The sequence below is a fragment of the Zootoca vivipara genome, chromosome 1 (genome assembly GCF_963506605.1).
Source record: "Zootoca vivipara chromosome 1, rZooViv1.1, whole genome shotgun sequence".
Classification (NCBI taxonomy): Eukaryota; Metazoa; Chordata; class Lepidosauria; order Squamata; family Lacertidae; genus Zootoca; species Zootoca vivipara.
In genome coordinates this window covers 114,325,861-114,340,158 of record NC_083276.1, presented here as the reverse complement: position 1 = coordinate 114,340,158, position 14,298 = coordinate 114,325,861, and the positions used below count along the sequence as shown (strand labels likewise).

General features: G+C 44.6%; 1 protein-coding gene across 1 annotated transcript; it reads right to left on the bottom strand.

Moving 5' to 3' along the window:
• Positions 1-10,218: 10,218 nt before the first annotated feature.
• Positions 10,219-12,687, bottom strand: IFT70B (intraflagellar transport 70B). Its single transcript, XM_035134587.2, has one exon. It carries the CDS (start codon positions 12,642-12,644, stop codon positions 10,638-10,640), a length of 2,007 nt encoding a protein of 668 aa, XP_034990478.2. The 5' UTR covers positions 12,645-12,687; the 3' UTR covers positions 10,219-10,637.
• Positions 12,688-14,298: the final 1,611 nt, after the last annotated feature.

Genomic DNA, 14,298 nt, shown 5'->3' with positions numbered 1-14,298 from the left:
CATCAGGCCCAGGTGCTGCAATCAGCCTGCAAAGTCCAACAGGGAAGCAGAGCTGGGATGCTCTGGCTGCTCAACTGCCCGTGTTGATAGACCTCAACTGGGATGCTCCAAGTTCTCTGTCTTGCCGCCAGGTAGGCCATGGATTTCTGGACATTGTCATTCTTTCAGGTGCCACATAATACCCTTTCCGCACTTGTAAGTAATTGACTGCTCAGTGTGGTGGCACCTGTCTGTTGGCAGGCTGCACTCTTTTTAACATTTGCTTAAAATGCTTCTGTTTAGGCAAGCCTGTTCCAGAAACATAGATGCTGAAGTGTTTTAATTCATATTGCTGTTAATTTCAGTTAGCTTTAAAAGATTTAAATTGTTTTCAACCGTGTTTAGGGATGATTTTAATATTTCTCATGAGCTGCTTAGAAGTTTTGCTGCCATCAAGGGATATATTCATATTGTTATATAGTACATAAATAAATGGCAGGGGAGGTGGCCGAAATAAAGGGAAGGGCGGGGAGACATATCCACCATCGGTCTATGGCCTCTGGCAGAGTACACCCAAAGGAATCCCACCTCTGGTTTATTCCTTATTATCTTCTGTCTGTTTTGCAATGGCTGTAATATGGCTTCCATTGCTGATACTTGTTTTGAAATTGAACAGTTCAGCAGCTGTCTCCGAAAAAGCTTTCCATTAATCGAATGCTTTGCTAGAAAATCAGCTACTAGGAGCTACAGGACTACGTACTAACTGTGTCATCCATACTCTAATGTCTGTGTTTACATGTGGCCAAGGGCTGCTTAAAAGTGGAGAACTCGGGGTTCCCTGAGAACATGTCCTTCGACTCTATTTCTTACAGGTAGCTGTATTTATTTGAATAACATTATGTTCTTGCCACTCTCTGAGTGGAGAGACATGCCGTGAAAGTGATTGACACAGCAGCTGTCAGGCGTTCCCTAGGATGGGCACGACATGAGCAGAGCACATGGAGAGAAAGCATGGGAGGACGGGGTCCTGACTGACTCCAACTTCAAAAGCTGGAGTTGGTGAGGAGGCCGAAGACTATATTGGCTGTCTCTGAGCCTGAGCTTTTGCGGCTGCTGTCCGCCATGAACCACCATTGGCGGGGCTGGCAGCAACAGCAGCAGATATGTTCTATGCTCCAGATAATAACTCATTCTCTCACTAATTGTGCTGTTTTAAATGAGCATTTTATATTTGACTTTCTTGAGTAACGTTTTCTTTTGAAATATTTAAGGTAATCTCCTGGCTTTGTTAAAGGTGCACTCTGTAGGTGACCTCTGTTGTAGTGTTTTATTTTGAAAATCTTTAAGACAACATTTTAGTTTCCTGTTATGTTACTTTGAACGTGTACTCAGTACCATTTTTCTAGAAAAAGAGGTGCCAGAACTCTCAATGAACACCTCCCCCATTCTCTTAGGATGGCAATGGTGCCCACCTGAGAGGTGATAGGACTGAGTTCTGGCTGAAAAAAAGCCCCGTGTATACTTTGTTTTTGACTTTCTTCAGTAATGTTTTGTTCTGGACTGTTTTATTTGATGCTTTAAAATCTGCTTTGAGATTTTTTTGCTTAAAACATAAAGCGGTATAGAAATTATATTATTATTATTATTATTATTATTATTATTATTATTAAGGAGGCTGCTATCTGCTATGATGGGGATATAGGAAGAGGGAAAGAATGTGTTGTTTTGTGTATCCTTTTGTAAACGGGACGAAACCATGCTTCATATATATATGCTGCTACTATAAAGACTTTTTTAAGTGTAAAGGTTTTACAGGCGGGAAGTTGTTACTTTTGGCCAGAGCCGTTCCTCTTTTTTTGATACACTCAACCCAGTAGGGCTGACCCTCCCTCACATGTATATATCCAATATATCTTCCAGCTCCAAGGTTTTCAAAGGCAGCTGAGAAAGGAGGCATTGCACCATCAGAAAACATATCCACATCTGATCTTGGCAGTAACACCTGCCTGTGTTCTTCAGCTGGGTGGGGAAGGATTGTAAATGACTGAAGGGAGAAAAGATAACAAAGGAAGCGAAAGAGGAGGAGAAGGAGGGGGAGGGAGAAGACAGATCTTTGATGTCTTATCTTCCTGCGCACACTATGACGTTGCAAAAAACAAAAACCACCTGCCACAACAGGGTCAAACCCCTTCTGTTCATAGGCCCGATTCCTGTTCAGAAGGGCAGCTTGAAGTTTGGCATAATTGTCACTGGTTTGCCATGTCAGAACAGGCTACCTGGTGATTAGTTATTTACCGGTACAGTACTGTATATGTAATCTACTTCCACTTGAAAGGATACATTATACCTCTGTTTTTTGAAGGAGCCGGCCCATCTATAAAAACAGATATTATAGTTACTCACAGCTTCTTATCCAATGAACACTGGCTGCATTCACGCTGCAGTTTATCCCTTTTCCTAGATGTTTCCCCAACTGTTGTTTTGACACATAATATATGTGAGCTGTCATGCGATGTAAAAAACATCTTCTGGGAAACTAATGCAATACAGTGCAGGCTTAATGTCCATTTCTGTGTTATTTTATCCCCCTCCGCCTAGAAAATTGTGGGAGTTTTGCATGGCAATTTTCCTGCGTTTTTCACAGGTTCATGCCACAGCTGTGAGGAGGCATATCCCTGCCTATTTCAAGGCTTGTGCCTTTCTTTCTTTCTTTCTTTCTTTCTTTCTTTCTTTCTTTCTTTCTTTCTTTCTTTCTTTCTTTCTTTCTTTCTTTCTTTCTTTTGCCTGACAAGAAAGCATGCTGGTATTCCACATCCACACAAAAAGTCAAGCCCAAAAGGTAAAGCCTAGACGAAATGTGGAATGTAGAGGGGGAGGAATGACATGTGTGACTGACATGTACCCACAACATAGCGGCATAGTGGCCAAGATGTGATGGAACAGGCTTGTAAAGTGTGAAAGGAATGTGTTAGCAAATGGGACAGAAGCGCCAGCCTTACAATCAGTTAAACTAATGCAGGAAACCCTACGTGTCAATACCAGCTTTAGTACACCAAACCTGACATTTTGAAGAAGGGCAAAAACAATAACTAAGAGGCATGCATGAAACTGCGATGGTTTTTAAGGTTCACTTCCCGCCTGCCCCGAAAGAGAAGCATTGTGTCGTCGTCTTCTTTCGCGACCACTCATAGACGAGTAAGATTGTCTTCCATAAACACGGTTTTAAAAGTGAGTCTGTAAGTGACTGTGGAGGCCAATTCTGGATCCACATATCCTTCCACAGTGGGGATATAGGTTTCTGGGAGGGAGTTGATAATGGTGAGGGTTTGCCAAGCGTGCCTTCCTCTTAGCGCATTTCTCCCTTGCGTCCTGAGTTTGAGCATCTTCAAAGCCCGTGACACCTTTGGTAAAGGCTGTTCTCCAGTTGGAGCACTCACAGGCCATTGTTTCCCAGTTGTCAGTGTTTATTCTACATTTCTTTAGATTTGCCTTGAGCGTCTATGAACCTCTTTTGTTGACCACCAGCATTATGCTTTCCATTTTTATTTTTTTTTAAAACATAATTTTTATTGATTTTTACAAATTACAAAAGATGGTACATACATAAACACCTTTTCCACCTTCTTCCCACCCCCCTCCATGGGTCCTCCCCTGCCACAGAAGTATCCCACGCAGGTGATCAGTCAGAAGTGGTCCATTTTATGATTGGGTTTCTGTCCTCCTCCCCCTCCCCTGCCCCCCAAGCCCCCCCCTGCCACCAGGGAGCTCCAGTGAACCAGGGCAGTACGCAGGAGTTCATCCATCCAACCATCTATTGTCATACCAAAAAAAAAAGAAAATACAAAAAGAGAAAAAGAGGAAAAAGAGAAGAAGAAAAAAAAAAAGACAAAAGGGAAAAAAGACAAAACAAAAAAAAAATTCATCATAATTGTTAAATTCATAATTGTTAAACCATATTTTGTGGGCTTCCCCACCCTCCCACCCTTCCCCGGTTTTCCTCCCTTATTTATCATCTTCAACAGTTTCATAATTCATATTTTATAACATACACCTTTATATCTTGTACCACTTTTAAACTATTATCATTTTCGCCTATTGTCCAATCACTGAGAAATCAAACTCCCATTTTTTCTTCCCGTGCCTAATTTTTACCCCTCTATAGGCCTCCATATTTTCACCTTTTTCCAAAATCAATTCACTTTTTAAACCTATAACTATTCCCAAACTAACCTTACACCCCCCGAGTACCGGCTACACCCCACCAATCCAGCAAGTTCCATAGTCAGCAGTCCAGTTATAGTCCTATTAACCCATCCTTACAATCACCACTTCACTTTCCCTTCACCCCACCCCCTGTTTGCAGTCTTTTGCCATCCAGGCCTCCATATCAGACCCCTGAGCTTCTTCTCTTCTCTGCTTAATTTTTCCTTCTTCCCTGTGGTCATTCTGGAGTTCCAGTAAGTCCAGTCGTGCCCCCCTCGAAGGGGAGGCACTCCATCCAACTTTTTGTAGAGTAAAATCATCATTTTTTTCGTGATGGGCTTCATTTTGTGTTAAATCATCACAGTCCTCATCATTGTCATTCTCACATTCATCTTCTTCAGTTTCAAAAGCTTCATCTTCTAGGAAATCATATTCTGTCATCACAATCTGGAATTGTTGCTGTAACACTAGCCGTTGTGTCTCCTCTTGACATAGTTCTATTCTTGCTTCCCACATTAAGGTCAAAACAGTCCGCTGAAACTCAGGCGGGTACCTTTTTGTTGACATAGTTCAGTCCTGTCAAGGTCAAAACTTGTCACATGGGGTGGAATATGATCGCAGTCTATTTTCTCGACTCCATTTTAACAAGCTGGCTGCATTCTTTAAAATAAAGTTCGAACTCACATTTCAAAAGCATATAAACCAAAAAAGAATTTCCAAAAAGTCCAGAGATAAAGATAGAAATAAAATTTAACTATAAATCCTGGTCAGCTCACTGGGTTTTCTGGGCTGCCGGCTCCCGAGAAAAAGAAAGGTCTTTCTTAGTCTTAACTTCATTCTGCAGGGCAATCACAACAGTCTCTCTCCCCTTTTACCCTGCATTTAGGGGAGATTCTCTTTGATGCCTTTGAGGAATCCTTTTAAGTTAAAATCTTCTGTTTACGGCTTCGGGTTTCTGTTTACTGTCTCTTATGTTACCGTGGGGGGGGGGGTGGCTTCCTCTTTTCCCCTCTCTCCCAGGTCCAAATTGTTGCCTTAATTTACATTCCAAAGAATCCAAATTACTCACAGTCTATTCATTTGCTGAATGTTCTTTGAAGAATTGGCCACCTCCACTTCCCAGACTCGCAGCTTCGCACTCTCAGAGCAGCAATGTCAGCCTGTCCGCCGCGGTTCACCTCCTCGCTCTCGGGGGCTTAAACAAAGCCGATCCGGGGAGGAGAGAGCCCGTTTTTGGCGCCGCCAGGCAAAATCTGTCCCCAAAAAGCTCGATTTGGGGCTTTTAAGGAGGTTTCGTTTCGCTGGAACGATTCCCTCCACCTCTGAAGCGCCGAGGTCCGCTCCGCTGTGCGGACCCCCGTCTGAGCAAGATGGCGTGGTCAACCGGAAGCCTATGCTTTCCATTTTTAAGTTTGGAATAGAGTAGTTACTTTGGAAGACGATAATCAGGCATCCGCACAACATGACCAGTCCAACGAAATTGATGTTGAAGAATCATTGCTTCGACACTGGTGATCTTTGCTTCTTCCAGTACACTGATATTAGTTCGCCTGTGATATGTATATGTGTATTGTGTATACAGTATGTGTGCTTGTGGTGCTGCAACAGAGACGGGGAGAGAAGGGCATGAGGTGCATGGCTGGGGGGCAGAAATTGGGAGGGAAATTTATTTTGGAAGCAGGAAATGATTAAAAATGGAACAGTGTAAACCTGCCCCCCCCCGGCCAAACTCTGTATTGTATTCAGTCTGTGGCCTTGTGAGGCAAGTCACTTGTGAGGCAAGTCACTAGTCTCCATCTAGTATGGTATGCTATTCTAAAGAATACATAGGGTCAAAGGTGTCCTTCTGGTCTTCTTCTGATGTCCACCATACCTCTAGCCTCCCTGACCAGAATGGGTGGCAATCACAGCTAGGGCTGGGCGACATCTGGTTTTCAACATTGCGATATATCACCAGCTAAACATTGTGATATATGGTGGTGTCCGAAATAAGGATGGAGCTATGTAGAGGCATTGGCGGGCTTCATGGTTTTCCCCACAGTGTGAATTTTTGCGTAGGAACACCCCCGCCCCCAAATCAAGATTTGCGATATATGTATTGCCAGGTCAGAAATTATGAAACTGGTATCACGATATGGACTTCAAACCGATTTTTGGCAATATATTGATATACTGCCCAGCCCTACTCACAGCACACACTCAAAAATCCAGGTTGGTGACCCCTGGTCTAACAGTATGTAGTCAGAAACTTTTGTCTCTCGCTTCTGGGATTCAGAGGCAAACTACCTCTGGCCCTTAAGCTACCGGTATTGTGGCTAATCTCTATTGATAGAACATCTGCCATAAATCTGCCTAATCCATTTAAAAAGCAATCTAAGCTACTGCTTCTTGTGCCAGCAAATTCCATAATTTAAGTACTTTCCCTTGTTTGTCCTTAGCCAAGATCAGCCAAATTCATTGAATGATTCAAGCCACATTCACCAAGTTTCAATTGGTGGGGATGGGGGACATTGAGCTATCCACTCTTTTTTAATATACAATAGAGTTCAGAGGGCACAATGGAGGCATGGTTTGAAAATGCATATCCTACAGATGGCTGTTCCTCTTCATAGCTTGCAATAATAGTTGTGGCTTTGTTGATCCTTATGTTAAAGTAACGGACAGGAGCTTGACATTCCAAGAGGTGATACTGGCCGTGGAATCGTAAAGGCCGATTCTGAAGGTGAAAATGGGCAGAGCACATAAACACTGCCACGTAGTCAGCCATGAATAAAATCATAAAGAACTCTTCATCCTCCTTTGCATTGCTTAGAGGGCACTCAACATTTGAACTCGTGCAAATATGCACGGGGATCTGATTTTAAATGTCCACTGACTTTTACAGAAAATGCAGAGTGAATATTAAACAAAGCCCTGCTATTGTTGCCCACAGCCTTTACTCCGTTCTCTATAATGTGGGGTGACTTTTAAAAACTTTTTGTAAAGGTCACACTGCTTATACCGAACAATATATAGTACAATTCTCCCTGTAAAATAGGAACATGCTTTACTGCCTGCTGCTCTGCTCCATGAAGGTGAACAAGGTTTGAAACTGTAGACCCTTCCTGATGTGTGAGCAATTGTGGGAAGCAATTTAATATAGGGTGGCAGCAGACAACCAGTACCGCATGTTGGCTCTAATCACGTGAATCACCACCAGCCTCGCTAGGCTGCCATCATGTGATGAGCCCAGAATTAGCACACTTCCTAAGCACTTGTAGCTGATAATGCTCCATGCCACCATATGACTGACATCTACAAAGGGCTGACTCTCTCTGCATGATTATGGAGTCATCATGGAGGAGGTTTTCCAGTGTGATAATGGGGTCAGCGGTTTTCATCCATATAGGTAGAGCTCGGCAGCTGTTGCTCCTACGGTAAGTCATATTGGAAAGAGCTACAGAAGGCCATTCCATACTTTACTAGCAGCAAAATGGGAGCTTCATCATCATGCCATCACTCCCAATAACGTTGGAGGGAAAGTGATCCCTTGGGTGTGATTGACAGTGCAGTTACTTCTAATCCCCGCTTTGCTGGCCTTGTCCATAGATCAGGTTCTGTTCAAAGTTGCAGGGAGCAATGTGGGAGATGGCATGCTATTTCTGCTTCCATGCCTCTGCTGGTACATTACCAGAACTGAGAGAGGTTTTGCTCCAAATATTTTATTATTTCAAACCTCTGTATCATTCTAAAGTGTGCCCCAAGTGCATGTGCATTAAAAAAACAACAACCTCCAATCGCAGTAAATTTAAAGGAGGTCTTTGACATTTGTGTGTTTTTTATATGTATTTTTTTCTACCTGCATGTAAATTTTAACAGAGAGGCAGTGTTACTTTACTATTTTGACTTCTGAAAGGTGGTATACATTGTATCCTATCATTGGACATAAGTGAAATTCACTACAGAACAATAATTGTATTGTTTTGCTATTCGTTGTTTGCTGCCACGGGCTCCTTTAGTAACAAGGGTGAGATAGAAATTAATTAAATAAACTAACAAATAACAAACAGTTTAATGCTCATGGAAGGAGAGTCTGAAGGTTGTAGCCAACAAATTCAACTCAGAATAGGCCCATTGAAATTAATGGGCCAGTTAGTCATGTCCATTAATTTCAGAGTCTACTCTGAGTATGACAAACATTGGATACAACTCTTAATATGATGAATCTGGGTTCCATGCAAATCTCCAGGGATCCAATACTCAGATTTACTTGCTAGTTTGGTTTCTTTTTTAAAGACACATTTCCCATCTGCACTACTCTGGTTAAACTGTATAGCAAATAACTCTTCACTGAAATGTATTTTTAATACACCATTGTGTCTTTCTAGTATACTATAGGGATTTGCCACACTTAAATACCCACATGTTCACTTCTCTGCCAGAACCTGCCATTGTTCAGTGGTGCATCACATTTGTGAATTTGATGCCTTTTTTTGTATTAACTGGGGGCCAGTGCCAAAATGGCAGGGTGAGGAAATAGGATATCCTCTGCTGCATACCTGAGGCCTCTCACAAATGCACAAGCATGCAATTTATCCACTTCAAAACTGGGGATCACAATAGGAGTTTTCATGCAACTACTCTGCTCCCACACCATGCCATTTCATTATCCCAACACCCTGTCAATGACTGTGGCCTACATTACGCACATTTTTCGCTCCATAAGATGCACCTAGTTTTTAGAGGAGGAAAGGGGGAAAGCTCCGTTTTTTGAAGATCAGCTCACAGTTGTGCAGCTTCTTTTGCAAAGGGGAAAAGCCCAATTTTTTGAGGATCAGCTCAAAGTTGTGCAGCTTCTTTTGCAAAGGGGAAAAGCCCCGGTTTTTTGAGGATCAGCTCAAAGTTGTGCAGCTTCTTTTGCAAAGGGGAAAAGCCCGTTTTTTGTGGAATCAGCTTAAAGTTGTTGAGCTTACATTGCAAAGGGGGGGGGAAGCCTGTTTTTATGGGGTTCAACTCACAGTTTTGCAGCTTCTTTAGGAAAGGGAACAGTTTCTACAGTTTCCAGACAGATAATCTAATCAGCCAGTCACATGTCACTGGGGAAACAAACAGCCTTCGTCTGCAGAACATTCAACAATGGAAGCCTCGGCAAGGGGCCGGGGCCGGAAAGGGAGCCAGTGATTGACCATACATTCGCTCCATAAGACGCACAGGCATCTCCCCATACTTTCAAGGAGGAAATAAGTGCGTGTTGTGGAGCGAAAAATACGGTATACACAGATCCTGAGACAAAAACATAGCTAAGGCTTTAAACTCACATGTGGGGAATATTTGGTCATTATATGCTTTGGTTCTGCAGATGTTGCTGAACTTACAACTCCCAGCATCCCTGGTCATAGTTACTGGGGTTGATGGGTGCTGTAGTTCAGCAACATATGGAAGGCCAAAGGTCTTCCACATCTGCTTGAAACTCTCCCTGTCTGAAAAAGGGTGATCAGCAGTAATGACATTTTACCACTGGATGGCTGTTTCTAAGAGGCGAGTGAGGAAAGCTAAAGCACTGGACAACACACACTGCACTGCAGAAGCCACCAATAAGAAACAAGTAGCATCATCAGGTCAGCCTGGGTAGAGACGACTGCACAGGCAAGGCATCAACAACTAAGGCCAGCCTGCAGAGGCCACAACAGTTTCCCCGCACAGCAAACTATAGCATGAAACCCCAAGGTTCCATCTTCTCCACCACATATCCAGTTACCTAGGGCCCCTTCCACACTGCTTGTTCCAATAATTGGTCCCCCTTGTAAAGTCTCTAGATAATGGAGGATCTTGTGTTGCTGCATTCTAATCTAGCTTGCTGTACTGGGATTCATAAAGTCTCATGACAACAAATGGTGAAGAAGAAACATAATATGTATACTAAATATTTATCTTTGTCATTTATTTCTCTGAAGAAAACTGGCCGCCAAACTATTTGGTCTGTTGGATAAAATATGCAAACATAGGCCCTACCAACTCATTCCTTGTTCATTCTAAAGTAGTAAGACAACATTTGGGTAGCACAACTTTCTATTTATTTTGCAAACCTCATTCTATTTACTTTTGTTACATTCTTAAAAATATGTATCTGTAATACAATGTCTTAAAAGGAAAAAATAGTAATTAAAAAATGAACAAGTGGAGCCCAATATTTCAGGGTTCTTTAAGACTCTAGTTCAAACTAGTGTGAAGCTAGTTCAATATTTCCTGCCAAGTTTGATAGGTATAAATATGCTCCAATATTGAACAAACAGCCTCTGAGGGTCTTACCAGTTTTGTATTAATTTGATATAAAAAGCCCATTTCCATTTTAAACGCTACAACAGACTAAACGTAAAAACAAGAAAATGAAATATATGTATGTAGTCTTTTGAATGGTCCCAGCACCCCACTGATTTTCTGCTCCCTGGCCATTTTGTATAGGAATGTCAGAGCAGTTACTTATTCCACCCAGTAACTTCATACATCAGTGCCCTCAGCTGCCTAGCTTCATAGGTAACAGTGTTCTTCCCTGTGTGCATTTTCTCTTCCTCAAGAGGTTGTTCAATAACAGCTGGGATATTTCGGCCATACACTTCACAGTGCTCGAGGAACTGGACACATTCTTGAATGACGCTGTCACGTACCATGATCACATGCTTGCACATATTTTCCAACAATGACAGGAAACACCTTTTGGCATAATACCAAGTGTCTGTACCCAGCTTTTTATTGTAAGGCTCCAAACTCTTAATTACCCTTGAGATGCCAAAGTCAAAGTTCCCTTTGGCACAGTAAAGTGTCCCAATGACTAGGTTGACAATGCAGAGGTGATAGATCTTTTTATCGGGCTCATGGTAAGAGAGCTGCTCTTCTTCCTTTTCAATCTTCCTCATCAGCTCCTCTGCCTCTTCATTTTGACTAGTCATGATGTAGGAAACACACAGATTAGCCAGCACAATGGCACTGACCTGAAGGATGTTATCATAGTGCTTCTTTACAATAGGCTCATAGAAACCAATGGCCTCTTTGTATTTGTTTTCTTGCATGAACAATACATGAGCCACATTAAGTTTCCACACTTCATGATCTTTGCAGAAGTCCACTGACTTGTGGAACATCTTCTCCAGCATGGGATAGTTCTCCATGTCCCAATAAATCTTGGCTTGAGCCATAAAGACAGGGACATATCTCTCCAGTGTCTCGTCATATTCATTGACTGCCTTCCTTAGAGCTTCATCATCACGATTTTTCCTTGATTCCTGCACCTCCTTGGTTAGCTTTCTCAGCTGCTCGGTCAGAGCCCCCGCCAACTCATCAAGCTTATGGAACGCCTCCTCGGGGGCAGTTTGGCAAGTGATCATGGCATCCAAGAAGTTGTACAGATAGGGTGTGAGAAGCTTATAGGTCAGGTGAGCATTCTCAGCCAGCACATCCGCAGCCAGGTCATAGTACTGGTACTTACAGTAGAGAAGAAGCAGGTTCCCAAAAGTCTCTGGCGGGCAGGGGTTTTGCTGCAGAAGGAACTGCAGCTTCTCGAAGCCTTCGGTGGGCCGCCGGTCCATGTTCATCAGGGCTTGGTTGTGCAAGGTGACCGGGTCCAGCTCCTCCTCGGCCCGGGGCGGCATGTCCGTGAGCGCCTCTTGCGCCGCCTGCAGGTTGCACAGTTGGTACTCGATGGCCGCCTTGAGGTTGAAGGCCTCGACCAGGGCCGTGCGGTGCAGGAGTAGCGTGTTGCCCACGCTGCGGACGTCCAGGCCCTCGGTGTTGGTCCCCACGCTCAGCTCCGGGTGCTGCTGCATGCCACGCTCGATGATATCCGCAATGTGCTTCAGGGCCGGGGCATACTGCTTGGCGGCGTAGCAGCACAGGGCCATGTTGTAGGACAGCTCGGGGCAATAGCCCAGCACCTGCATGGCGGACGCGAACTTACTGCAAGCCTCCTCGTGCTGCCCTTCCCGGTACAGCAGGCAGCCCATGTTCACCTCAGCGTCGGGCAGCTCCGAGGGGTCTTCGGCGGCCCCAGGGCTGCTTTCTGTGGCGGCTGCCAGCTGCACCTCCACCAGGGCCTTGGCGCTGGACAAGTCGCCCTGGGCATAGTGCGTGGCGGCCTGGAGGCGCAAGGCCCGGCTCTGGAAGCTTGGCACGTCGAGCAGAGGGAGAGTGGCGCGCAGGGACTCGGCGTAGAGGCCGGCCTTGTAGAGCGCCTGCGCGTGGTACAGCCGGTACTCGTGCAGCTCCGGGTGCAGCGACCCAAGCTGCTCGTAGCACTCGGCCGCCGCCGCGAAGTCCTGCAGCTGGTAGTAGCAGTAGCCCAGAAGGGAAAGCCCTGCCCGGGAGCGGCAGCTCCTCTGAAGCTCGCTGCTGAGGATCCCCACCGCCTCCGAGAAGCGTCCGGCCCGGATCAGACCGTAAATCGCCGCCGTGAACTCCCCGTCCGCTATGGGAGCCACCACCGAGGCCATCCCTCTCTAGCAGGCCGCACGCAGGGAAGCGTTACCTAGGCAACGCGCCCGCCGCTGCCGGAAGCGGAATCGCGTCGGCCAACTGGCGTCGGTTTCTGTGGCAACGGCTCTCGAGGAGTCAGGACCGCCATAAAGAGGCGGCCTTCCCTTGCGCCCTCGGGTATTCACATTTTTGTTCTCAATTGTTCTTAATTTCCCGCCTCAGCGACGTGAGGCGGTATGTTTTGAAATAAACAAACAAAATTCTCTAAAAGGAGGGGGCGTGGACTTCATCTCCCAGAATCGTAAGTGACGAGCATTCTGGGACATGTAGTTCCTTTCCGAAGGCGTTGGGAAAGGGAGGGGCCTCTTTTCTGGGTCACGTGACGTTGGAATAGTGGAACTCGCCTGCCGGCTCTGCTGTTTTGCATTTTGGCTCTCTGGCGGGCGGGCTTGAGCATTGCGGCTGCGGGGTTTTTTTGAGTTCGATGCAAAGGACAGGGCTCGGTGGGAAGGCTTAGCTTGAAGTGTCGGACAGTTCCTTTGTTTGCCTTTTGGATTGGCGGCGTGCTTGTAGTTATCTACGCCCTGACTGCCCGTCCTTTGAGCGCTAAAAGTGGCAGCTGGAAATAAAGCTGGCGTATTATTAGGTGGGGCGGCTGAGAGACTGTGGCTTATGATAAACCTCTAATGTAATCTTCTGTTAATATCTCGCAGAATCGCTGGGCGGGGCGTGGGTGGGAATGCTGGGGCTCCGCGAGACGCTTACAAGCACCCTGCAGTGTAGTCCTGTGTTAATTGCCACCCCCGTTAGCAACGCCCCATTTCAGATGGGGACCAGAGCTGGCAGATAGATGCTCATTAACAGCTCTCCAGTGAAGCTTTTAGAAACGGTCACCTACTATTTTCGCTGGTGAAATGAGCTTCATCCATCCTTTTGTATTACAAACCAACGTTCTACTGTTTTAAACTCCTAATTTGCTCACAAACACCCATTGCCTGTGCATCTGGTCACCCCATACCTCCAGATGACAGAGAGAGAAATCTCATCAAATTACCACCACCTCTTTAATTCCCCAACTCACCCCCAATCAAAGCTACCGGTATTAAGCTGAATCCAGGTGTCTTGTGTTCCCTTCTTTCTGTGCAAATACATCCTGCTTTTTACTACGTTAAGAGATATTGATGGAGATCTGAAATCAATGTATAAACCAGTGTGTGTGTGTGTTACTTACTGCTACAGTTTTACAATTTGGTTATAGTACCAATATGCCACTACTGTACTGTACTGTACTCTGTTTAGCAATAATAATACGCTCCCTATCCATTGGAGGACTACCATGGCTGTGTTTCTTAGTCTTTTAGGCACACACAGTTATAACACAAGAAGTCCATGCAACAATAAACAGCCTTTTTGGGAACCTAATACTTGCATATCATCCTTGTTTTGTTTCATGGAACATTATGCTTCTCAGCCTAATAGCTGAAGTCACTAAAATATTAATACATGTTCCTTGAGTATCACATTACATTTACTACACTGTTCATATGTTATATGCTGTCTGGATATAGTTTTACAGTTCAGATTTGAATTTCAAGCCCCATTCAAACCTTTGCTTTCAAACCTTTATTACTATTTCTTTCTTTTTCTTTTTTCTTTTAAAAGCCAGTCTTT